The sequence below is a fragment of the Prosopis cineraria genome, unplaced genomic scaffold, assembly GCF_029017545.1.
Source record: "Prosopis cineraria cultivar Desert tree isolate PC_DT_omini unplaced genomic scaffold, ASM2901754v1 PC2, whole genome shotgun sequence".
Taxonomy (NCBI): domain Eukaryota; kingdom Viridiplantae; phylum Streptophyta; class Magnoliopsida; order Fabales; family Fabaceae; genus Prosopis; species Prosopis cineraria.
In genome coordinates, this window is record NW_026555333.1 from 9,557,978 (window position 1) to 9,581,792 (window position 23,815).

The 23,815-nt window shown below is 34.8% G+C and overlaps 2 protein-coding genes across 8 annotated transcripts; both read right to left on the reverse strand.

Annotated features, from left to right (window-relative positions):
• Positions 1–1,309: 1,309 nt before the first annotated feature.
• On the reverse strand, positions 1,310–6,612 carry LOC129302875 (uncharacterized). Of its 6 annotated transcripts, none has more exons than XM_054941756.1 (7): positions 6,142–6,612; positions 5,914–6,041; positions 5,659–5,771; positions 4,976–5,164; positions 3,923–4,005; positions 2,912–2,988; positions 1,310–2,324 (listed from the first exon to the last, which is right to left on the reverse strand). In XM_054941756.1, the coding sequence occupies exons 1-5, from the start codon at positions 6,477–6,479 to the stop codon at positions 3,976–3,978; spliced, it is 798 nt and encodes a 265-aa protein (XP_054797731.1). In that variant the 5' UTR covers positions 6,480–6,612; the 3' UTR covers positions 1,310–2,324; positions 2,912–2,988; positions 3,923–3,975. The 6 variants fall into 6 exon arrangements, with proteins under 6 accessions (XP_054797731.1, XP_054797732.1, XP_054797728.1 ...); XM_054941757.1 differs by having other exon boundaries at positions 2,912–3,848; XM_054941753.1 differs by having other exon boundaries at positions 2,912–2,975; positions 6,142–6,611.
• Positions 6,613–10,824: 4,212 nt separating this feature from the next.
• On the reverse strand, positions 10,825–12,866 carry LOC129304150 (RNA-binding protein 1-like). 2 transcript variants are annotated; one of them, XR_008591615.1, is made up of 3 exons: positions 12,542–12,866; positions 11,375–12,264; positions 10,825–11,088 (listed from the first exon to the last, which is right to left on the reverse strand). XR_008591615.1 is itself a non-coding variant. In XM_054943822.1 (2 exons), the coding sequence occupies exons 1-2, from the start codon at positions 12,761–12,763 to the stop codon at positions 11,659–11,661; spliced, it is 828 nt and encodes a 275-aa protein (XP_054799797.1). In that variant the 5' UTR covers positions 12,764–12,866; the 3' UTR covers positions 10,825–11,658. The 2 variants fall into 2 exon arrangements, 1 of the variants encoding a protein (XP_054799797.1); XM_054943822.1 differs by having other exon boundaries at positions 10,825–12,264.
• Between the last annotated feature and the right edge of the window lie 10,949 nt (positions 12,867–23,815).

Genomic DNA, 23,815 nt, shown 5'->3' on the forward strand with positions numbered 1-23,815 from the left:
AAAATTTAGAATAAATTTTAAATAAAATGTAAGAACTCACAAGGTATGTTTTCCAATTTTATATATCATCATTTTCATTGCAGCACAGAACATAATCATCAATTTCAGTGAAATACGTGACCATTCATTTAAAAAAATGCATATGATCTGTTTTACGCGGAGTGTCATGTGACAGCTATTTTACGATGGCCGAATGATTTCCCCAGGTTTTCCTCATGCTGATTGTTAAAACGTTATCGTTTGATAACGAAGTGAGTCGTGAGAGGAAACATCGTTACCATTAATAAGCTTGAACAGCATCAAAGTGTTGGTCGAGTTGGATGTCCAGATGAAACGGAAGTGAGGCCCATACAGTGATGGACCGGCAACAGTATTTGTAATTGATATTCTTTTTTGAATGGAAACTGAATTTCATTTAACAATCATCAAGAAGGACAGTACAATAAAGTAAATACAAGACTGAAGAGAATTGATTCAATCATCACACGCCTCCTAAAGTAATATTAGGTGAGGGATGATCAAAGAAACAAAATGAACTCTCCATAAAATGAGCTTCGCTAACAAAAAAATGGGCATGACTAATGACGTCCCTAGAAACAAAATTTATAAAAATAGACCAATCTCTATGGATGAGATTGCAAGCATTTTGAATGATGTCCCTATAAGGGTGCTCCTTATGGTATTTGTAATTGATTTCATCCTTGTATTTGTTGCGAGTCCTGGAGATGAGACTGGTCGATTCCATGTTCCAAGTATATCACATTTGAGGATAGCCATCGAGCTAGTGGGCATTTAAAAAACAGGTGCTCATAGAGATAGGGCGGGACAAGTTCAAGGATTCAAAGAAAAGGAAGCAAAGTAACCGTGTGGCGTGTCCATCGCCTAGTGGTCGGATCTTTGAAGATGGAGACGCCAACTGCATGAGTGCATGATGGACGTGATTTGCAGCAACATTGCTCTGCCTTTGTGAACCATGACAACCACGCGTTCGCCTTTTTATCACAATGTTCCATCTTTTATTCCTTCCCCTAATTAATTATATTATCCAATCCATCGCTCCCTTGTTTTCTTGGACCACAAAAATGACGCTGCTAGGGGCCACGGATCATATTTTAGGGCCAAATCAAAATTTATTTGAAATAAAAGTTCGTATGATGTACCTAGTAGTAAAGATATTAAAGAACCCTATGCTCATGCATAGCCTATGTTTTTATTCTCTCATCCATATGTTGCAATCCCGCGTCTTATGCGTTATGCCACTTCATTTCGGCCATGTTTGGTACGCAATAATCATGCAGAAGGAATCAGAAACAGAAACAAAATCCTCTGAGAGACAAGTTTGGTACATTCGAATTGTAATTTTTAGGAACCCAGATTCAGGAAAATGTTCTTGAATTGGATTTTACCCTGATGAAGACGGAATTGGTCCAATTCCTAGGAATTAGTTTCACCATACCACTCTACCCTCTATTGTATCTCCTCCCCCCCCCCCCCCCGGGGGGGTTTTGTTCCCTGTTGATTGTTGGTGACGGGGCAGTGAAGCACAAAATGGCTGGCAGGGAGACTGAGGATATAAGCAAGCATTGTTGAAGCTTCTGGATTCCTCCCCGACCTCTGCCAACAACCCCTACAGTGGATAGGTGATCGTCAAGTTCGACGATGACAACCCCAAATCCTCCAAACCAATCTTCTCTCAGGGTCTCGATTTCTTGTTTATTCTGACGGACAATCCTTGATTTTGACCACGTCGTTTAATAAAAACAACTCACCTGAATCAGACGCGACTTGGCGAAAGAAAGCCTTATACAAATGCTTAGTTGGATCTGCAACAGCACAAGCAACGAAGATCTAGCTCCAGCACCGCGTACGATCGCATGCATCTCCAAATTCTTGTTCTAGATCACAAACCGAGCTCAATCTACATCGACCAAATTGTTTTCATTTTTTTTCTTTCCATTCTTTAACATACTATCGAGGGATTTTAAATCTGGATGAATTTGAGTTTGCAGGGATGGAGGAGGGCTTTTCCATTTTTTGTCGATAGGGGCATTTTTATCTCTCATATTTAAAGTATACATATTTACTAAAATTATATCAAAATTCCATTTCCATACTAAACATACTTTTAAAATTCAATTTTATTCTAATTCCATAAAAAATTCTTCCTGCCTCACTTCCTCAGCACAGTGGAAATTTAATCTCTCATCAAATTATAGCAAAATTAAGGTAGTGGAATATTGAATAAAAGCATCGCGAATACTTCCTATCAAGTCATCAAATTCAATATAAAACTCCAAGAATTAGCGTTGCCCAGCATCAGATATCTGAAAGTGACGAAAGTAATTCATTAGCTTCAATTAACATGCAAAGCTTGAGTGCTTCCTCAGATAAATATATCATTTGATCTTTCTCAATCACACGTAATTCAAATGTATCATTTGATCTCTCAATCACATGTCTCCACTAAAATTGTGTATAACTCCCTCCCACCCACATACACACCCACGCACGAGAAACATACAACTAAAACATCATCTTCAGCGTAAAGAAAAGCTTTAAGCAATTTAAAAAATAACACAAATCAATAGATGTTGCACGTTATGGAATCATGAAACGCAGTCTGTCCGGCAAGAATTCTCAAAATCACAAGGTGATCGAATCTCCTACCGTATTTTTTCACAATCACGGTGTATTCTTCGCTTATGGAGGGGCATAAGATCAACAACTAAAAGTGATAAGAGTAACAACAGCTCATGAAGCAAACATGCAAGGCACTGATCCACATGATTTCCGTATTATAAAAAGAGCCACTCAAAGATCAAAAATGTTTTGCACTAAAAAAAAAACTATATTGCACTTTTATTTTTTTAATTATCTTTACTGGACAGTGAGGCGTGACATGCAAACGTACAGAAGCATTAGCCGCAGCTTCTCAAGTACTTCCCCTTTCAGACCCATCCACCGCCTTGAGATCCCTGTAAAAGCAAACTGAATTGTGACATAAGATCGAGCATGGACAGCGAATGCATGTCTTATTTACAGGAGCTAGCATCCACTAAACGTTGACATGTTGATTCCGGTGAGTTCATATTTCATGATGTTGATGGCAAGGCAGCTTCGAGCTTGAATTTGACGGTGAGAACTCAAACTTTTACAGGCCTTCTAGTTCTAGTGTAATTTCAAAATTCAACACTACTGGACCAGAATACAGGGTACTCAAATGATGAGGCCTAATGCAATCTTCCTTACGTCATTAGCTAGAGCACACCATGATTTATTTGTTAGACAGTTCTGATAAGGTGGATTCCAGGCCAGGGCTCATCATTTTTATTTTCTGTGTTAAACTTCCCTAACATCTCCACATGTACAGCTCTTCCTCTGCTGCACAAAACAGGCAGCAGACCTTGGACAGAGTTAAATGGAAAAGGACATTCAAATATGGTAGGTAAACCTTAAAACTATTTCTCAGTAACACTTGCCGGTGAATTCAATAGCACAACAAGGACACTGCTCTCTTGCTCAATGAACAGATTTGTTCACCATTGGATCATGCATCCAGCTTAGTGATTAATTTAATCCAACGTACCAGGGCCCATGGGGAGATTGTAAGATCCACCATAATTTCTAAGGGCTATGCAGCCCCAATGCCAACAGGTCCTCTTTCTATTCCATCCTATTTCGTAGGGTAAATGTACTCAAAACTCAAAAGTCAACACACCAGTAGTTAATTCATTTTTTCCCCTTCTGCTGTGTTGTCATATGGCATGACGACCTTCTCAAAATACAGGAAATCTTAAAATCTAGTTGACCAAAGAGATTAATGAGAACAGAATACAATGACTTATTGCCTGCATGATATGATAAAAGACATAAATACCAAAGTTTGACCAAAAAAAAAAAGTCACAAGGAATTAATACATACCTCTTACTAACATATGTACACACCAAAAAATGCATTAAATTTTCAGTTCAACGCTACCATCTCCGTACTAATGATGTGAGCAACTGCAAAGAGAACATAACGTGTATCTGAATTCAGTACTCTATTGCGTTCGCAAATGGCTATTCAATGCCTAATGGAATTTGTATCATAGAAATAACAAGATCAGTATGAGGAATTAAAAGAAATTATTAACAAATTGGGATTTATTTGCACAAGAGCTAAAACTTGTAAGCACTGAATCTAGGTGTCAAATAAAAGTATGAAAAAAACAGTCTGCAGGCTGTGTGAATCTCTAATTTTCTAAAATTATAAATTAATAATCTGGGAAAATTGAAAAAAAAAAATACAACTTTGGTTGCCAGCAAATAGCTCATTAAATTCTCGAGAAACTGAAAAGTAAGCTCTTAACTTCCACATTTTTGGAGATGGGTGCTCCTAACTATTTCATCCTTATCTTTGTTACTTTATATGCCACTTACAATACCCCTAGAGGCCTAAACTGGACATGCTAACATTGGGGACAAATGAGGGCTTGCCATGTCAGCTGAGAGCCTAAGTCACATATGAGGTAACAATGTAATGGACGAAATGATAAATGTGCCTATTTCTTTAAGTAAGAAAATTATGGAAAGTATATTCCAATTGTAAAAGTTCACAGTGCTATTTACAAGTAACTCAAAAATTTACAAGGAGTTTTCATATTCTTTCCAAAAATTTTGAATATAGTTTTAGCAATGACAAACAGGAATTCCTAGAGCTAACTCAAGATAGGAACACAGTTTTTCTATTGCTAGAAACTAGAAAGTTAAAGTTCCTGTTTTTTATCAAGTCATAACAGCATAGGATTAGCAAACTGCAATAAGACCAGCAAAATTATTTGCAATTAGAAAACATATTTTCAGGAATACAGCTACAGGGCCATATAATAAGATTCACCTTCATATGAAATCAATTATACACGAAGAACCCACTCCAAAAGTAGGATCAAAGAGAGAAAATTTCAAGATTAGCTGAAGAGTAAAGTTCAAATACCTCAAAAAGTTCAAAGGGGCTGCCATGGCGATAGACATCATCTCTCCTCTTACTATTTTTAGCCGGAAAAATAGCATATAACAATGCTCTAAACGTGGTTAGCAAAACAGCAGTGCTTCCCATACTCACTAAAATGAAACCATAATTTGGAAAATGACCTGTCGTTGCTGCCCTTATCACAATTCCTATCTGCCAATAAGGTAAATACTCAATAGTGAGAAACTATATCATTTCAAGGACAGCAATGGTTGGTACACAAGAAAGGACTCTTATCACAATATAATTTTGTTTTCACTTTGTGGATGAGCAATCCCATCGTCTCAACTATTTGAACTGCAGGCAAATTTTCTTGTCGAATCATATGAGTTGAAAGCAGTAATATTCAGATTATTAAGTCAACGATTGATGTGAATTTATGATGAAATAAACCATAACAATACGGACAATGTCTTATGGATAGAAGTACTTCCTTGCCTTCAAGCTGTAACCTATACTTACAACTTCGAAGTTTTTCTTTTCTTTTGTTGTTGTTGTTGTTATTATTTTGGGCTAAAACTACTTAAAAGTTCAAGCCAGCACTCTTTTAGTGACAAAATCCGAAAGAAAACATAAGCTAAAGCGACATAGCTAATTATGTGCATTAAAGCAATTGCAAAAGCCGCAACTTGTCATATTCAACTTACAGGGATCCCAAGAGCCCAAGATTTGGCAGAAGCTATGACACCCTTTGACAGACCATTCATTCCACGCCCATCCTCCCCGTAACCTCCGAGGAAGTAAGCACTCAAAAACCAACCTGTATGGCATCAATATATATTCAGGTTTTCAATTTTCCGATCGGCTATGTTTTTATTCTATCCCTCCCTCATGAGAAACACGCAAATAAAAATATCGCCGGTTTAGTCAATTTAAAAACTATAAAGTATAAACAAGCAAACCGGCTATGAAAGGGTCAGCAGTTTTTAGTGTCTCAACGTCGAAAGTTGATAACCCATGACTTAATCTTCCAATAGCCGCAAACAAAATCAAGGCCATCACATCTCCACCAGCAAAAAGAGCCACACGTCTGCAAAACAATAACCAAATAAATTTCGAATAGAATGTTAGCAAAGCATTCCCCTCCATGCGAGAAATAAAATACTTAAACTTGAAGAAGTTAGAATTACCCCCATTTTTGAAAACGAGCAGGATTACTGGGTTTCTCGAACTGGATCACACCTTCCAAAGGAACATCTTTTCCACCCACGAAAACCATTTCGTCATTGGCTGAAGGAGCAGACGAGGTGGTGCTAGCGGGAGCCGAATTAGAAGCTGAACCTGACTCCACGCTTCCCTCGGCCTTGGCGAGAGTAATTTGCAAGGGCTTTATATGGCTTCTTCTGGTGAGCAATTGGGGTTTACGGTTGCCGAAGAGTGATGGATTTGCATTGACGAATTTCCCCGGAGACGAAAGGGAACATCTGGCAGACAGTGCTCCTCCAGGAGCTTGGCTAATCAGAATCATTCTCGCGCTATCGCTATGGCACCACTTTCGTCTTCCAGCCCACAATACAGCGAAAGCCAACGAATAATTTTGTGACTGATATTTTTCCCCTTTTCCCCTTTATTTTCGGCCGTTAATCGGATGATTTGCCTCACCGCCTAAAAAACCAGAAAACAGTCCATTAAAAAAAATCCACTAAGACATCCTGCGGTAGATTGGTTGGCTGGGGGAAGCTCTCTCAATTTGCCTCGAATCTGCTCCGAAAATATTAAAATTGATTGTCACATAGTTATACAAAAAAAAAGAAAAAAATATTTGAAGGTGTTTCAGGATAAAGTGAGATTTGAACTAAATTCTTTATTTATATACATAAAAGTATTTAGGCTTGAATTTAAATTTATAAAAGTATTTGGTCAAATTTAAATCCATATTTTCTTAAAAATACTTTATAATTTCAATTTTTCTTTACATCTTAATTGTTTGAAATATCATCAGCTTCAATCTTATCTTGTTCTTCATGTTTTCATTATCGAAATTTCTATCATTCCTGTCATTTACTTTATGTTTTACTTCTGTCATTTATCAATTGAAAATTTAATATAAGCTCGTCACTTTCGATCTTTTACTATTGTTTCAAATATAAACCCGTTTCTCTTTTACCTTTAAATTATTAAAATATATAAATTATGATATTATTTCATTTTAATATTTTTTATTCAAAGACAAATGAAAAATTCAAAATTAAATATAAATTATTTATGTTGCTTTTTATATTATTTGAGATTTAATGACAATGCCATCAACAAAAAAATTCCAAGTCTCGAATTAATTGGTCTCTCTCTCTCTCTCGGTCGTGATTTTTTCCTAAAAAACTCATGGTGCTGATTTATCAATGTTTCTTACTTTTTTTTAATGCAAATTCCATGCACATGAATTTCGTTAACGAATAAGATGTTACATTACAAAGCTTTTGAATATTTGGACTATTTTTTCCATTTCTTCATCAAATCTCTCGAGTTTTAAATAGTGAAAAATGTAGCAACATTTGGGGTTTCTGTCTTAAAATACTCTAATCCTATTCAGTTTGGATTAGTTAGAACTTTGGTTTCAAACTCCGGATAATTTACTCAAAAAAAAAGGGATGCATTCAATGATAAACAATAATAATAATAAACAAAGTCTACTCGTGTAACATTTTTTTTTTTTTGGAATAAACTTATATTAAGATAAAACAACCAATACATAAAAAGCTAAGATATCTATACACATAAAGATTAGGATATAGACAAACATCAAGATTTAATAAACACTATCCTATAGGAGTTGCCAATAAACCCATAAAAAGCTCGCCTCATGAAGATTCTTTGTAGTTACTTATGATCTCAACAGTGAGAAAATGTGTTACCAAAGACATTGATACCTCCATAGGTATTAAAAAATGAGCAACATTGAAATGCATCCTCAAAGGACCACAAGGTTGCTTGGAACAACATCTTCCACCAAATAAACAACACTTCTTCCCTTAACAATGCAATGGTAGTCTGAGGAGCATAATATAAAACCCATAGCCATAAACAACAAGGTGAAAGGCATGTAGAAAAAAAAAAAATCACAAATACTTGAAGTCTAATCTAACTTCAAGAGCCCATGGATACAGTTTTAAAGTGGCTGCAAGAAAACTTAAAGGCCCAATACAATATCATGTAACATAGTGAAGCTTTTTGGCTAAAGCTTCGCAAGAATTAAAAACTGAATGATCATTGGCAAATGCCTCCTCCAAAAAATGCTTAACTCTGACAATGATTAGAGTGACGAAATTGCAATTCAAGTTTACCAACCTTTGAAAATAAAGAGACCTAGATGACTTACAAACATCCGCCGTCATATTTTGACCGCTTCTTGTGCTGATTGAAAAATCATGACTCTATATCTTAGGCCACTTGATTCTTCTGAAAATAATATCACATGGAGGTGGTTGGTTCCTCTTCTTGCAAGAAAGATTTGTGGATGGCATTTGATTCTTGATATTATTGCCCATGTCTTGAATTTCACATTTGGTGTCCACTACTTGCCTAGCCATGATAAATTGAAATTTATGGTCCGACTTGTGAAATTGACAAGAATTATATTTCAAAAACACCCCATGTATCTTCTCTTGTAAGCAATAATAACCATATAAAGAGTTGTGTCCAATGTCCGCTAAACATTTAGATCCATGAAAATCTTGAGAAAGAAGTTATGGGGTAAGATAAGATGGTCCAACTTTATAGTGCTGTGTAGAATGTAAACCTTAGCAAACATGAGCAACATGTCCAGTACAAAGACATCTATAACAAATACGACAACTTCATTCCAAAAAAATCTTGATGTCCCTATATTCACCATTAGGCAATTTAATTCTACTTGGAGAGAACAATGGACTATATTCTGATAAAAGAACCTGAAACCTCAAATCACTAGACAATTGTCTGCTACAATGGTCATATCGTAAAAAAAAGCCTGAATTCTTGCCTACTGAAACAACAACCTCGTAAGAATAATATTATGTAGGAATATCATGAATTTGCACCCATATTGGAAGATTAGAGACAGAGATCTTTGATAGAGATACATCAAGCTCCCAAGGAAATAAAGGGTGAAACCTTGAAGTCAAGCAACATGGACCATTAAGTAGAACATACCTCAAATCTTCCTCTTTCTGAAAAAATAAGACGAAGCACAGTTGGAATTGTTAGACCAACGACACTGTGCCCTATAATTTCCAGAATTCCAGTGGTGGCGAAGTAAATACTGAAGCTTTGGAGTGTGTAACTTCCTTGAATCAATTACCTTCATGTAACGGTTTTGAAACAAAATTTGGGTGAGATTTGGATAAATCCCACGACTCAATTACAAAAGCTCTCCTCCGTTGATGCATGGCCAGAAAGACAAGCCAAATCCATAATAGAACCATGACCAAAGAAACTAAACTGAAATCAATTGAAGCAGAAAGAAACCCTTCATCACTCACTAGCCTATAACTAGAACTGTTAATTAAAGCTAACCTTAAGGTTAGGCCTAAACAAGCTAGTTTTGGTAATTCTAATTATACCTCAAGGCTTTATTTTGTAAGGCTCGACCCTCATGGCTGAAGGGCCGACCCTGCAAGCCTCAACCTTTTTTTTTCCTTTTCAATTTAAAAATACATATTTATAATTCTAAAAAAATATTACACTAATATTAAGTTTAGGAAAATAAATTTGAAGTCAATCCACATCACAATAAATATGTAAAACTTAAGCATCTAAATTTAATATCACACAATAACATCAAAATTAACAACATAAATTAAACTAGGCTAACATCATCAATTAAATCTTGAGGAATAAATGAGGAAGGAAAGAAGAAGTGTAGAGTTTTCTTTTGATTAGATACTTAGTCTTTTACTCTTTTAAAATTGAAATATAAAAAATAATAAAAGTGTTTAAAAGGACAGTCCTTTTATTTTTGAGCGTAAACAGGCTAACTCTTTTAAATTTGAATTATCAATTTTTTACCATAGAGAAGCAACCTGACCCTTGCTATTTTTGATTTGGAGAAGGGAGATTTCACTTCCCAAAATCGATATGCACCTTTGATTTTGTTGGATGGTTACCAAGGGCGAAAAGGAAATCAGAGCCACTCCGATTCTCTGCAATAGATGGAAACGGTGGTGACCAAGAGCAATTTACTATTTTATGGTGTTGATGACGCTAGAGATAAAAAGCGGACATGATAATTCAAGGTAGGGTTTTAGGATCAGAGAAGAGAGATGAAAGCTCTCCAAGGAACTCCCCAATGCGATCTTCATTAAATGCTGGTGAGGGTACTACCGTAGATGAGGAAGGAAGATGGTGCCGAGACGATAGCGGTGGTGAGAGGCAGCCAACAGGGTTTGAGAGAGATGCTGCTCTCCACTAGCAAATCCTGTCAAGGCCACCTTTTTTTCTCTATGATTATGTCGAGATGAAAAGGAAGACGGTGCCGTGCTGGTAGCAGTCGTGAGAGCAACGGCAAGGGTTTATGAGAGACCGCTACTTGTGTAAAATTAAACTAATATCATTTTGGACTGTTATTTGATGCCGCGTCATGGCCCGCGTACTATCGATTTGATATGCACGTAAATCACTTTCAAGCCATTGAAATAACTTTCTAGTGGATTTTCTTTTTAATTTTATTTATGACAAGGTATTTCACATGTTAGCACACCAGATGTTTCAATCCACTAGATTATGCATGGATAAAGCTACCAACGAATGAATAAGCAACAGTGTGGCCACAAATTACGAGGGCGGCTCCCCGTGAATTTGACAAAAGCTTGGGTTCACTTAATTTCAGAAACAACCACTTTGGAAAATGTATTTAATTGTAAGATTAGGTTTAGTTGGTGGACCATTCCACCCGACATGTAAACGCAAAACGAAAGTCTGAAGGACGATCGAGTCATAGTACATGAATTTATACAAATAACGTCCCTGCACAGGGTGTGTCTATGCTACAGATAATATTTCTAAAACCAGTAAAGGACTCGCAGCATTTCAACCGGGAAGGGGCAAAAGATCCAAAGACGCAATGGTATGGAGTGTGCAACAGTGAAATGGGTGGTTCAATTCTGCAGACAGACATAGATAGCACCTATTTATAGACAAGAAAAACGGGGGGGGGGGGGAAGATTTTCAATGCCATTATTTTACAGGAGCCCGGATCCTCTGCTGATAAAACTCCAGAACTAGACATGACAGAAAGCTATAACTAATTTACCACATATTTATAGCACAGAAAGAGGTACCTTAGCAAATTTTATACAGACCAGAAGAAGAGTGACTAGCTCTTCCACCATCCATCAAAGAATAGACCAACCTTCATTGCATTGTAAGGAGCAGTCAGCAAGAATTTACCTATAGGTATTTAGGCTGCGTTACCCTTGTAGTCTGTTAACTAGAAGCTTCAGCATTGCTTTCTTTCAAACTTAGACTCTCCACTTCCTGCTTCAACTCTTCAATCTTAGGGGATGATGACGCCGGTAGAAATCCATTGGCACTGAAAACCTGATTGAATTTAAAACTTGCTGCAGATCCCATGATGCCATTGTAACCCCTAGTTTCAGTGCCGAGTACACCCCTAACACTCCCATATGCATGTGTTGGAGGAGCATAAGGCACCTGGCACGTCTGAGCAGTAGCTACCGGGGGGCCATACCAGAAATTCCTGGGAACGTCAAATGGAACTGCCGATCCATTGCAACCATACCTCCCATAGGGAGCCAGCAACCATACATGTTAGATCCATAAAAATACAACCCGTCGCCACCATACCAGGGAAGTGGTGCAACCGCAGGAGGAATGTACCTAGGACTATACTGAGGGGAACTTTTAGGGGCTCCTCTTCCATTCTTGTATCTCATTCTATTAACACCATCATAGCCATTATTCCCGTCTTTTGGCACAGCCCTCTTGACTTCCACCTGTCTACCATTCAAGTCATGGAAGCTTTTCATCATCACACTTTCAACAGACTCTTCTGAATCAAAAGTAATGAAACCAAACCCCCGAGGCCGGTGAGTTATACTGTCCTGCATCACCACGACATCCGTAATTCTACCAAATCTCTCGAAATATTTCTTAAACTCGTCCTCCGATATACCAGCGGATAAGCCTCCTACAAAAACCTTTTTGGTGCTAACGTGGTCGCTGCTACTGTCGTAATTACTACAGTTACTCGCCCCTCTACTCTGGGGTAGGTTTTGATGTTGCTGTTCACTTCTAGGTATTGCTTTCTTCACTTCCACCTGTACAGGGATATCATAAATTAAACGACCCCAAAAGAAATATATCCTATTTATTTTGGTTTCTTGGCCATGGGAAACAGACACTACAGTCTACAGATATGGACATGAAACGTGACGGAACAAGTATAAATGACCCAGTTCTCAAGTAATAAAGGCCGACATCACTCATTTGCCACAACTCCATTTTATCTCGAATTTCTCTTCTAACACTAGTAAGTCTTTCATCAGGAACAAAAAGAAAAAAGGAACTATCAAGGAAAAGTGAAGTTGAACGGACCGTTCTTCCGAGTATGACATGCGTATCTTGAAGGGCTTTATCAGCGGCAGAAACATCGGAGAACCTAACGAAGCCAAAGCCTCTAGGAATTTTGGTGTTGCGGTCCACCGAAATTGTGGAACCCAGAACAGGGCCGTACTTGGCGAAATGGTCTTTCAGAACATCTTCGGTGGTGTCCCGGGAAATGCCACCCACAAACAGCTTGGCTTGATCAGAATCCATCTTCGACTAATCTCCACGCTTCCTAACTGTACAAAATCCCTAAATCCCCAATTCTGTCAGAAACCCTAAAACCCCTACTCCGCTTTTCGTCGCTCCGGAAGACATAACACGTTCGATCCGAACTTCTCTGCGATTCGGCCGACATTGTTTCGCTTGGCCCAGACCAAATAATCCATCAGAACCGATAGCAGTTCCTGTTCTCATAACAGGCCCAAAAGAGGATAGAAACCTCGATTTAAAGCCCGACGCAACAAATAAGTCCTCACGGAAAAGTTTTGTTTTTTTTCCCCCTTTTTTGGGGAACCGAAGAAGCAACATCATTATATGGTCAATATTAACATTAATTGATACCAATCCAATCAACACACGACATGATAAATGATAAAAAAAAATTCTACATTTTGTGTTTTGACTATAACCACTTCCAAAGATTTCATTTACTCCCCTCCTAAACTTTTTTTTTATTGTTTATAGATATATTTTTATTAAAAATAATTTTATTTAAAAGTATGATCAGCCATTAAACATGAGCATCTTTTTTTACAATAATTCAAATTTTAATTCATTATATTATGAGAGACTTAATCACTTTCACTGAATCCAACTCATGTTGGTTACTCCAAAATAAAGTTTAACCTGTTACATTGTGGGTAGATGATTATAATATTTTTTATTAGGATCAACTGTTAGTTATTATATTTTATATGCATCAATATGTATATAACTTTCAACATTCTTTAGATATTTAATTGGAAATAATAATTTTCATAAAATGCATCTGATTAATATTTTTACTTATCAGTTAATTAAAATAATGATTATAATTAAAATATTTTCAAGTCTTAAAATGAAAAATTATAGCCTTAAATATTTTTGAAAAAGTGACAGTTAAAGAACCCCCTAAAAACATTAATATCAATTAAGAACCATGAAATATTGAAATTTTAATTAAGGATCATGGTCTTTAATTGGAACAAAAAACATACCTAACTTTAAAGAATTGCCCTCCAGTAAACATTAAAAGATATCAGCTCATACTTGTGTTCTCTGTTCGTTTTGGACGTGAAAAATCTGCTCTCGTGTGCACAAAAAATTTAAGCAAAAAATCATAATCTTTAGTAAAGTGGGTCATCATCTTCTCCCCCTCTTGGTGATAGGTAATTACATCCACTGCTTCTTTTTCATCTTCTTCCTTTTCCTACATGAAAAATTTGAAATTTTATAGTTTTCCTCTTCTCTGTCTTTTTTGTCTTCTCTTCTCTCGTAGGTGAAAGACAATTTTTGTATCTTTGTAAATAATATTTTACATTGTTTATCTTCTATAACTAAAAAAAATAGAGATATTGCTGATGACTTTATATATATGTACGTACACAATAAATGATTTATGAGACGGACAGTGTTGAAAAAAATTGAGTGGAAAAAAGAAAGATATAATCTAGATGTTAATTTTTTTTTTGGCTCCGTGATGAAAAGTATGTTGATGTTGAAAAATTTAACATGAATGTTGAATTGTTGTAGTCATAATTAGAATCATAGGAAGAATAATTGCGAAGTAAGACATAGATAGTGTAGTGAAACAAAAGAAATATGTAACGTAGATGCTGATTTTTTTCTGTTATGTGATGAAAAGGAAGCCAATGTTGAAAAATATAACATGGATGCTGAATTGTTGTAGTCATAGTTGGAATTGCTGAAAGGATGGTTGTGAAATAATAAATTTATATATTGCTTTTAATTGTTTCATGTTTATTTTCTACATGAAATACTTCAGCAAAATAAGTATTAACCTGTGAGTAATTATGAATGCAAGATAGAAGATTTCTTACCATGATCACTACCAAAATTTCCCTCTAGGCAAGAGCTTAAGGGTGTATTACCCTATTTGTCATGTTCAGCACAAAATGCTCTTGCACTAATCCTTGAGATTAATTAAGTAAAATGGAAGGATTTATTTATGAATGTTGGATAGACATTTGACGATGTAATTGTATTTATAAAAGCATCTATGCATAAGAAAAGTTTATAGCTCCACAATAATTCTGGTGGAAATCATTGACATGCCTCAGTTGACCAAACTGCATTATAAAGATTATGAAAATAATACCTTTTTAAAACCACCATTGAGTGCACGTCCCTCAAGACAACCACACACCAAGCGAAGAGAGTCACAATTTCAAAACAAGAAGCTGTATCATTACTCAAGATGTAATCAGGCTGGACATATCAGTAATAGATATAGGAATCCCAATCCAATAATAGATGTAGGGATTGAAAGGAGGTGAAAATCATATGCATATTAATTAATTTGAAATTGAAATGTATTTAATTTTTATTTATTTAGTGTGTTTTATTGCTGAATGACTTTTTGTACAGACATCCACACCATATTTTTTGTACTTATAGTGGTGATAAGTCACGTAAATAAGTTTGCAGTTTACATTATTTTTTGAAAAGCAGCACAAGTATCATTTAGGTAGATGAGATATTTTGTATGTAAAAAATGATGTAAATATGGTATATATGTATTGAAATTAGTGTAATATAATATTTATATCTATTTTAGGTTTAATTATGTACAGGTTTTAAGGCTACTAAAATCACTAACGTAGAATGGGAAATTATTATCGTAACTTGAGAAAACATGAAGCCCACTTGAAAATAGATTTTTTCCCAATACTAGAAAAACTTTTGGAATGTTACAAAGTCACTTATGAATATACTAACGTGGTATGGGAATATTGTTATTGTATCTTATAAAAATATAAAACTTTACTTGGGAATAAATTGTTTCTCACAATTTCAAAAACTAAGCTTTAAAAAGTTTCAATATTACTTATGAACATACTAGAGTGACTTGAGAATTTACTAATGTCAGTCAAGATATTTCACCAATGATTTGTCAAGTTTCGTGCTTGTCAATGCATGATCATCTTCATTTGGAATTCACTAACGTAGCATGAGAATATTGGTATTGTATCTTATGAAAACATAAAATCTTACTTGGAATGTGATTGTTTAACAAAAAATGACTTGTCTAAATCAAGATTCACAAACGTGACTTGAGAATTTACTAACATAATTTAAAATTTCAATAATGTGGCTTAGAAATTCACTAATATTAATTAAAATAGTTCACAAATAAGTTGTCTAATTTCTTGTAAATTTAGCAAAAAAAAATATTTATAATTAATTGTTGTATCATATACATTGAGCCATAGAAAATACTTAAGGACATAAAGCCTTAATTTACATCATACATATAGCCAAAACATAATTTATCAAAGTCTATATCACAATTACATAACTTGTGAAAGTCTATATCACAAAATATTTTTGAGTATTTTAAAAGAAATTATTATAAATTAATAATAGTAATTATTATTTAAGTCTATTTATTATTTTGTAACATATAATTTAAACATCATTATTATTTGAAATCGTTTTTAATTGTGATTAAGGTGACTTTATGGTCCAGAATTATGAAATTTGCCTATAAAAGGCAGTGCTTGCCACATGTTCTATGGGAGCTTTTGTGCTCTTAGCCTTTCTCTCCTCTTTTATCACATCGTTTTGTTGTACATATAACTGAGGTTATTTTATGAATTTCTATTGTTCTGTGTCCCTACTTTCAGTAGGAAGAGTTTGTTTAATTTTGAGGAGCTGCCGCTAATCAATCCAGTGTAGCGGAATAGCTCTTAAGGACAGTATCCTCGGGCACGACTCAGACTGTATTTTTACCTACTAATGCCAATAGATTTTAGGTATTTGTTGAGGAAAAATTGTGAAACTTCAAGCGCGCGACCACCCTTGGGTGGTAGGAATCCATTGTTCAATTATATTCCTTTCTCATGAGTACGGCAGCAGTCAAGCTTCTGAAAAATGGCACCTGTCTATGCCCTACATTTATTTTATTTTTATTTCTAAAAAGTGGTGATTATTTTTCACAACACTGTTCGAGAACAGCCTTTAAGACTTGAAACCTGTATATCTTAAGTGAGGCTTGAATATATTTTTTTTTCCAAAAATAAATTATCTGCGGGTTGGAAAAATAAGATCACCTGCAAAGAAATCAAGTGGGTAAAGAGAAGCATGGAAAATTATAGGTGCAAAGTAAAAAAAAAAAAAAAAGCAGGGCTCAATCCCAAGATTTCCTCACATGCTGGGAGGCGTCTTGTCATTAAAATAATGGGTGGTCCAATGCCGTGCGAATATTCGATAATCGCACCCTCCCAAAATATATCAATTTTTATAGGATACGGGAACATGCACATAAGAATCACCCTCCCATCAGTTATTTACTCAATATTTTATACATTCCTTATTTTCATTTAATTCTCTGCATGTGACGCAGGAGTTTGTATAGTCCATGTTGTTGTTATTAGAAACGTCTGACTCAGACCTGTAATCCATCTTTATTCCCTTTGAATCGTATGCTAATAACCCTCCCTTAAGAAAACTGAATAACAGTCGATTTCTGCAAGTACGATGGACTTTCTTTTTTTAACCCAAAAAAAAAAAAAAAACTCTTTGAGCATTGAGCCTAGGCGACTGGCTGTATTTAGATGGAGGATATTAGCGATAAGTGCGATTTACAACATTGAAAATGATGATGTCACGAAGGACTAATCCGCTACGTTTTGGGAGTTTGAGAAATAAACCCGTATGGATATTGCCAATAATACGATTTAAATAAGTTATCTCGTCATCTCGTTCTCGCAAGAACATCACACGTATATAATACTCAGAGCTCTAATTTCCACGGACGCGTTTATTTTCTTTTCCTGAGGCTTTGGTCGTCCCGATGACAAAGTTAATTTAATGTTAACGGATGCCTTGAGCATGGCTCAAAATCCAACTTTTTATAGTTCCACACATAATTAACAAATAACAATACCCAACTATGCATGCCACGCGCCACTTTGGATTTACGGGCCCTGGACTCAGATCGACTTTCAACTTGATAGCTTCGATCTAATTAAGTTCAAATTGCCGCCCACCACCCAAGAGAACAGGGTGTTTATATATATACATAATACATATATGTAATAATTGTATTTATTCGTTAAATTGTAGAAAAGGGTAATAAAAATATTTGCAGATAATAGATGACAAGATTGACGGTGATTGGTGATTCAACTACGGGGGAGCGTGCAGGAAATTAAAAAATGGGGATTGAAATGCAAGCTGAGGCTGGCGACGGGAGGGATAGTGTGGGACGTGTGAGAAGCACATGCACGTGAGTGCCTATTGGTGAATTTTTATAATACTCCTACGCAGACTACAAAAGGTTAATAGAAGAAAAAACTTTCGGTCAAAATGAGATTAAGAAAAAAGGGGGGGGGGAGACTGGAGCACTTTCGGTGGAGAAACTGAAATTGGCAGCAACAAGCAAGCAGAATAAAACGCATGAGGTTCGGTGGGTTCAAAGAAGATCACGAGCTTTTATTTGTTTGTCTTGTATGTAGGGAGAGATAACAATGGCAGGTAGAGTATGTGCGTGATTCGGATAAAGAGGAACTGACACGGTGCTGATATCACTGCTCATACTCATTCTATCTGCTGTCCTTCTTGTCATCACGCTTGCACGGCATCCTCCCCTTTAATTTCATCTCTTACCCAATTAATGCTCCGTTTTGTTGTTCTATTTTATTAAGCATGATGCGACGATAGTAGTGGGAATGAAAGAGAAAGGATGGGGAGATTGGAAGTAGCAGGACAGAGGGTAAGGTAGGTGCAGCGTGAGGGGGGGTGACTAGGTTCTTGCTTTCTAATGGGGACAACCCCAGACACACACAGCATATATAAGCGCGTATCGTGGCTGCTCTAAGATCCTAGCCTTTTTATTTCCTTTCTTCATTTTGACTAAATCAACAATCACTGCCCACTGGCATAGATTCTTGAACGAGCTCCCTCGCATATAAGCCTAGTGTTGAAAGTTGAAAGTCAGGTTGTTACTGTGAATGGCTGATGGGTCAGATCCACTAAAAAAGCATTCACTACTCATTGTATGTACAGGTTCAGCTCGTAACATACATGCTTTGTGCAGCAGCAGAGAGAGACCAAAAATGTGCAACGGCGGGGTAATGGCTCTTGGTGAGAAAGTCATGTGAGCATTGGTGCTTGGCTTGCTCGGGCTTCTCAAGAATTCTTTTTGAGCGTGAAAACTGAAAACAGATTCACAAAATAAGTAGGGGCCACTTGTCTGCTACCAGCTACCCTAACACTCCAAGATACCTGAATAACCACCGGTGTCACGTGATGTCAGTCGCCGGCTCTCCCTCCTACTCCTATCCTCCTATTAATTTTCTATGCTTTATTGTTCTTATCTCAACTTTAAAATAAAAATACTTGAAAAACGCATTCCTTTTGGACTCCAAGTTCATACCCTGCTTGTTATATTTTCAAAGGAATCGATACTCCTTTTGTAAGACATTTTGCATGCAATATTGCAATGATTATTATTAAAAACTTTTTTTTCAATTTCACCATTTACAATTTTCTATAACTAAAGTAATATATTGCATATGCATTAAAAGAGAAAATATTTCTAAAAATGATGCATTTAATAAAAATAAATTGGTAATTTTATCTTTTAGATAAAATCAGTGATTTAATTTTCTTTTATTGGTTTCTTAAACTATAAACACTACTAAAAATTTTAATTTTTTAGGTAAATCGCTAATTTTTTATAAGTGAAAAAAATAAAAATAGAATTTGACTATGGTCATTTGAATTTTAAAATTTCTTGCACAATCTGAACAAAAGATTTTAATCTTAAAATTTGAAATTATTTAAACTATCTACATAAAAAATTTCAAGTATATGAATTTGAAATCCAAATCTACCCGTTGAAACATTACATTAACTTGTTATGCAAGGTTGCTCTTCTTTTTCTAAGTGGATTTACTGCGTAAATAAGAGCATCGTATTATTGAACGAATGTAATCGTTTTTGTTTTTTAAGAATTCGCTGATACAATTATAACTTTAAAAAATTAACAAAAAAAAAAACATTCTACAAAGTAATTTGGCTCTTTAAAGTTCCGGTGAACAACCAAACGATGGTCGAGGCTTTATGAAATAAGTAATAAGATTAGGTTGCCAGCACTCATAAATGATTGGAAACCAATGTTTCCCTCCCCGACTACAATCGGGATATGAATGTGGTGATGATATTTAATACATACATTGAATATTCATGTTATCTAGTCATTAAAATTTAGATAAATGATTTAAATAAATTTATTTTATTCATTAATATTAAATGAAATATAAATTTATAACTATTAATTTAAATTTTAATGGTATAAATAGTATAAATATTGAGTACAAATCATTAAATTCAAATCCATTCAATTACTAGAAATCCAATAGTATATTTAAGAGCGAGATTCAGCCCATTTTTTTTGTTCAATAATATCACCACTGGAGATATTTTTGAGAAACATCAACGTTGTTGCATTTTCTAGAGAAGTCGCTCTACAAGCCTATTGGATTAACAGATGGACTGCCCAGGGGATGTGTGGGGATGCCGGATGTTGAAGGAGGTGAAGAGATTCACCCAAATGCCTCACCACGCGTAATCTTATGTTTTTTAAAATATAAAAATTTAGATGAATTAAAACTCGATAATTTACTAGAGATACATTATATTTCTAAACATAAAGAGCTTTTACAAAAAAGTTTCCATCTATAGAATACAATTAAATGTGTTTATCCTCTCCTCTTTCACCGCTCGGGGCTCTAATGCTAGTAATGAGATCCACCACCTCTCTCGATAGCCATGGTACCATCTTGAAGACATTCCACCCTCCTAATGGAAGGATATAATCTCACGCCATTTCATTTAAATCAATGAACTTCCTACCTAATTGCACCAAATTAAAGAGGATTTGTTTGTTGGGAAGCCATCTATCAAGCTAAGAGGAAGTCTGATTTCCAGAAATAATATATTTCCTTAGTCTCTATTAAAAAGATTCCCAGACTTTGGTAACATTTTCAAAAATCTGGTTATCTTTCCCTCATTGTAAGTGAAGGGGAGACAAAAGAGCCTTTTGGTGGAATATCTGGCAATGAAAGATACCGAGAAGGTTAAAATGATCTTCTGGCAAATGGCACACGACAAGGTCTGCTTAATAGACCTTCGGATGAGAAGAGGATTACAATATAAACATACTGTGTCCGTTTGGATGTCAAGAGGTGGAAGATACAATGCACCTGCTCCGTGATTGCTGGCATGCTAAGCGATGGTGGAGACAATATGTGTGCAAAGACTTGGAGGAAAAGTTTTTCAATCTGCCTTGCAAGAAATGGATTAGCTGGAACATGTCGGAGTAGGTAGGAGACTCTAAAACAAAGATTGTTCCATGGGATGTACTATTTGCCTACAATTGCCGGAATATACAGCGATGTAGATGTTTTGTTCTTTTTAATGAATGTGAGAAGGAATTCCTTAAGGAGCCTCATGATTTCATCTCTAAGGTGGCAACAGATTATAAGTTAATGGGTAAACTACAGGCTTATAACTCTAAGCCAGTGTCGTCTTGCATCCAAGAAAGGCTCCAGGAGGCGGTTAGCTTGAAGTAAATAGGTCTATACTTACAGATGGACATACTGCATGTGGTGGTGTTATCAAAGATACCAATGATCTTTGGTATCAGGCTTTAATCAAAGATTTGAGCATGTTTCAGTTACTATTTTTGAAATGTTCGACATTTATAAAGAATGAAACTATACTGGCAAAAAGGTTTCAGATCCATGAAGAACTTTTGTGACTATGTGAATGCAATATCTATGGTCACAAGAGACAGCTATAGTTATCGTCCTTTTTAAAATATCATTACCCCTACTAGAAGTCTTTTATGTAGAAATTGGTCTGTAAACTTTAATTTTTTAAATAAGGAGGACAACAGAATGGCTGACTTTCTTATTAATTCGGGTCATTACATGTCTAGTAATTTAACTTTTTTTGATTTATCACTAATTGGATAGTTTATTGGGTGGTCTGTAGGTTTAGCTTGGTTTGCTTTTTACTTGCCTCTTAGGTGTTTGTTTCTTGTTATACTTTCCTTGAGAGTTGTGAATGGGATTTCATGCACTTATTAAAAAAAAAAAAACACTTAAAGAACTTTTGTGTGTGTGTTTTATTTTTCAATTAATCTTCTAGCCATCATCTCGCTGCCATGATCATTGCTGAGGAGTACGCCGAAGTTTGACAAAAGAATTGACAACTATTATAAAAAATTATGCAACAATGGTATTTTTTTATTTCGAATATATTATTCGAAAAATACAATAGATGTTGATAAATAATTTAATTCTTAATCAACACTGCATCGTCAAATATGAAATAAATTGCTACGTATTAATTTCGTTTTTTATCATATGCCATGATCATGTACTATTTGAAATTTTAATTTATTTTGTAGTTAAACATCACCTGTCAACTAATTTTGCATTTAAATTAGGAAAATACTACTTTTGTTTTGAATAATTTACTCAAATTTCGTTATAATTCCTACACTTATTTTTCAGTGTTGTGAGTTTTTATACTTATCTTTGTCTATAATGCTAGTTACTGCAATTTGATAGTGACGTTGACCAAACATAAATGATGTCAAAGTTATTGACGTATTTACTAACGCTGTTAAATTTATGCTGATAGGTTAAATAAGTGCTGAATTTGACTTTTTAACAAGTAAAATAATTAAATAAATTTTAAAAAAGCTAGCCTAGAGTTAAGAAACTCACAACTTAAAATATCTATAAAATATCTGAAAAATATTTAAAATATATTTTAATTTTAATCGTTAAACTTCAAAACCTGCAATTTCTTTTTTAAAAATTGAGTCTTCTACATTTTTCAGACATCCCAGAAATATATTTTATATTTTTAATAATATAAAAATTATTAATTTTAAAGTACAAATTGATTTTTAAAAAGTAAAAAAAGTTAGCAATTCAGGTATTCGACAAGCTCGAGTAGGGTTGAATAGGTTAGGACAGGGCATGGCTGTTTGAGTGTTTTTAAAAGTTCAAATTCATTCATACCGTATTTGAACCCTTATGTTTTGCTTCAGTATGATGAAAACTTTTATCATTCATGTCAACTTTAATTGATTGTATCTGGCAGCATTTTGCCATAGGAAGTGTCATATTGACCATGATGAGTAGTAGATCTGGCTTGCTACACAGAGGTGACTTATTTGAGAAAATTAAATTTGTTACGATGACTTGGCTAGGTAATATCACTAGTGCGTACCATCATATTGTCACATAAGTTAATTCTATAGTTTTACGTCACTATATGGACAGGATAGCTGGATAAAAGCGCGTAACATTTTATCAGGAGGAACAATGATATGGAAAGAGAAAAGTAGGGGGCCTGAATTTACAAAATATAATAAAAATGTTTTTTTCTAGAAAGATATGAAGGAGATAAGAGTGAAAGTCCGTTAAAAAATAAATAAAAGAGGACTATTTTATGTGTTCAGTTAATTAATACTGAAAATGTTAGATTTTCAAGGTAGTAATCAGAAGAGAGGGCACAAGAAGGATAATTTGTTCCAACGTCCAACTGACAACCTGGCCAATATATTAATTTATGTTGGCGAGTATCAGCCGCCGAGAGCGGCATTCAATTTGTATCCATTTTAATTGATTTAATTTTATTTTTATTATATTAGAACGGGTCTTATATTAATTCAAAAATAATTAAAATAAGATTTTGAAAAAACAGGATAAAAAAGAAACTCAAGATGAGACAAGATATGGAATTACTCTCGTCCGGTCTGGTCCTGAATATTATATAGATATATATATTATTTTTTTAAAAAATATGCATTAAATATATTAATTACATTAATATAATTTATACTTAAACTAATTATAATTCTTATTTAAAAATAATTTTTTTATATTAATAATTTTAATGATATAGAGTAAGCCGTGCATGTTAATGTCTTTCTTTACAATATATTAATTAAATTAATATAATTTATTTTTATATTTATCTATTTAAATAACTTTTATTTGTATTGTATTTCTTGCT

Bases quoted from the DNA above. Each gene is read 5' to 3' on its own strand.
- LOC129302875 (XM_054941758.1), bottom strand. From the start codon at position 6,479: ATGATTCTGATTAGCCAAGCTCCTGGAGGAGCACTGTCTGCCAGATGT. The intron at 6,042-6,141 runs GTAATTCTAACT...ATTGTTTTGCAG, and splicing joins GCTCGTTTTCAAAAATGGGG to ACGTGTGGCTCTTTTTGCTG. The intron at 5,772-5,913 runs GTTTGCTTGTTT...GATGCCATACAG, and splicing joins TGCTGACCCTTTCATAGCCG to GTTGGTTTTTGAGTGCTTAC.
- LOC129304150 (XM_054943822.1), bottom strand. From the start codon at position 12,763: ATGGATTCTGATCAAGCCAAGCTGTTTGTGGGTGGCATTTCCCGGGAC. The intron at 12,265-12,541 runs GTCCGTTCAACT...ATCCCTGTACAG, and splicing joins ATGTCATACTCGGAAGAACG to GTGGAAGTGAAGAAAGCAAT.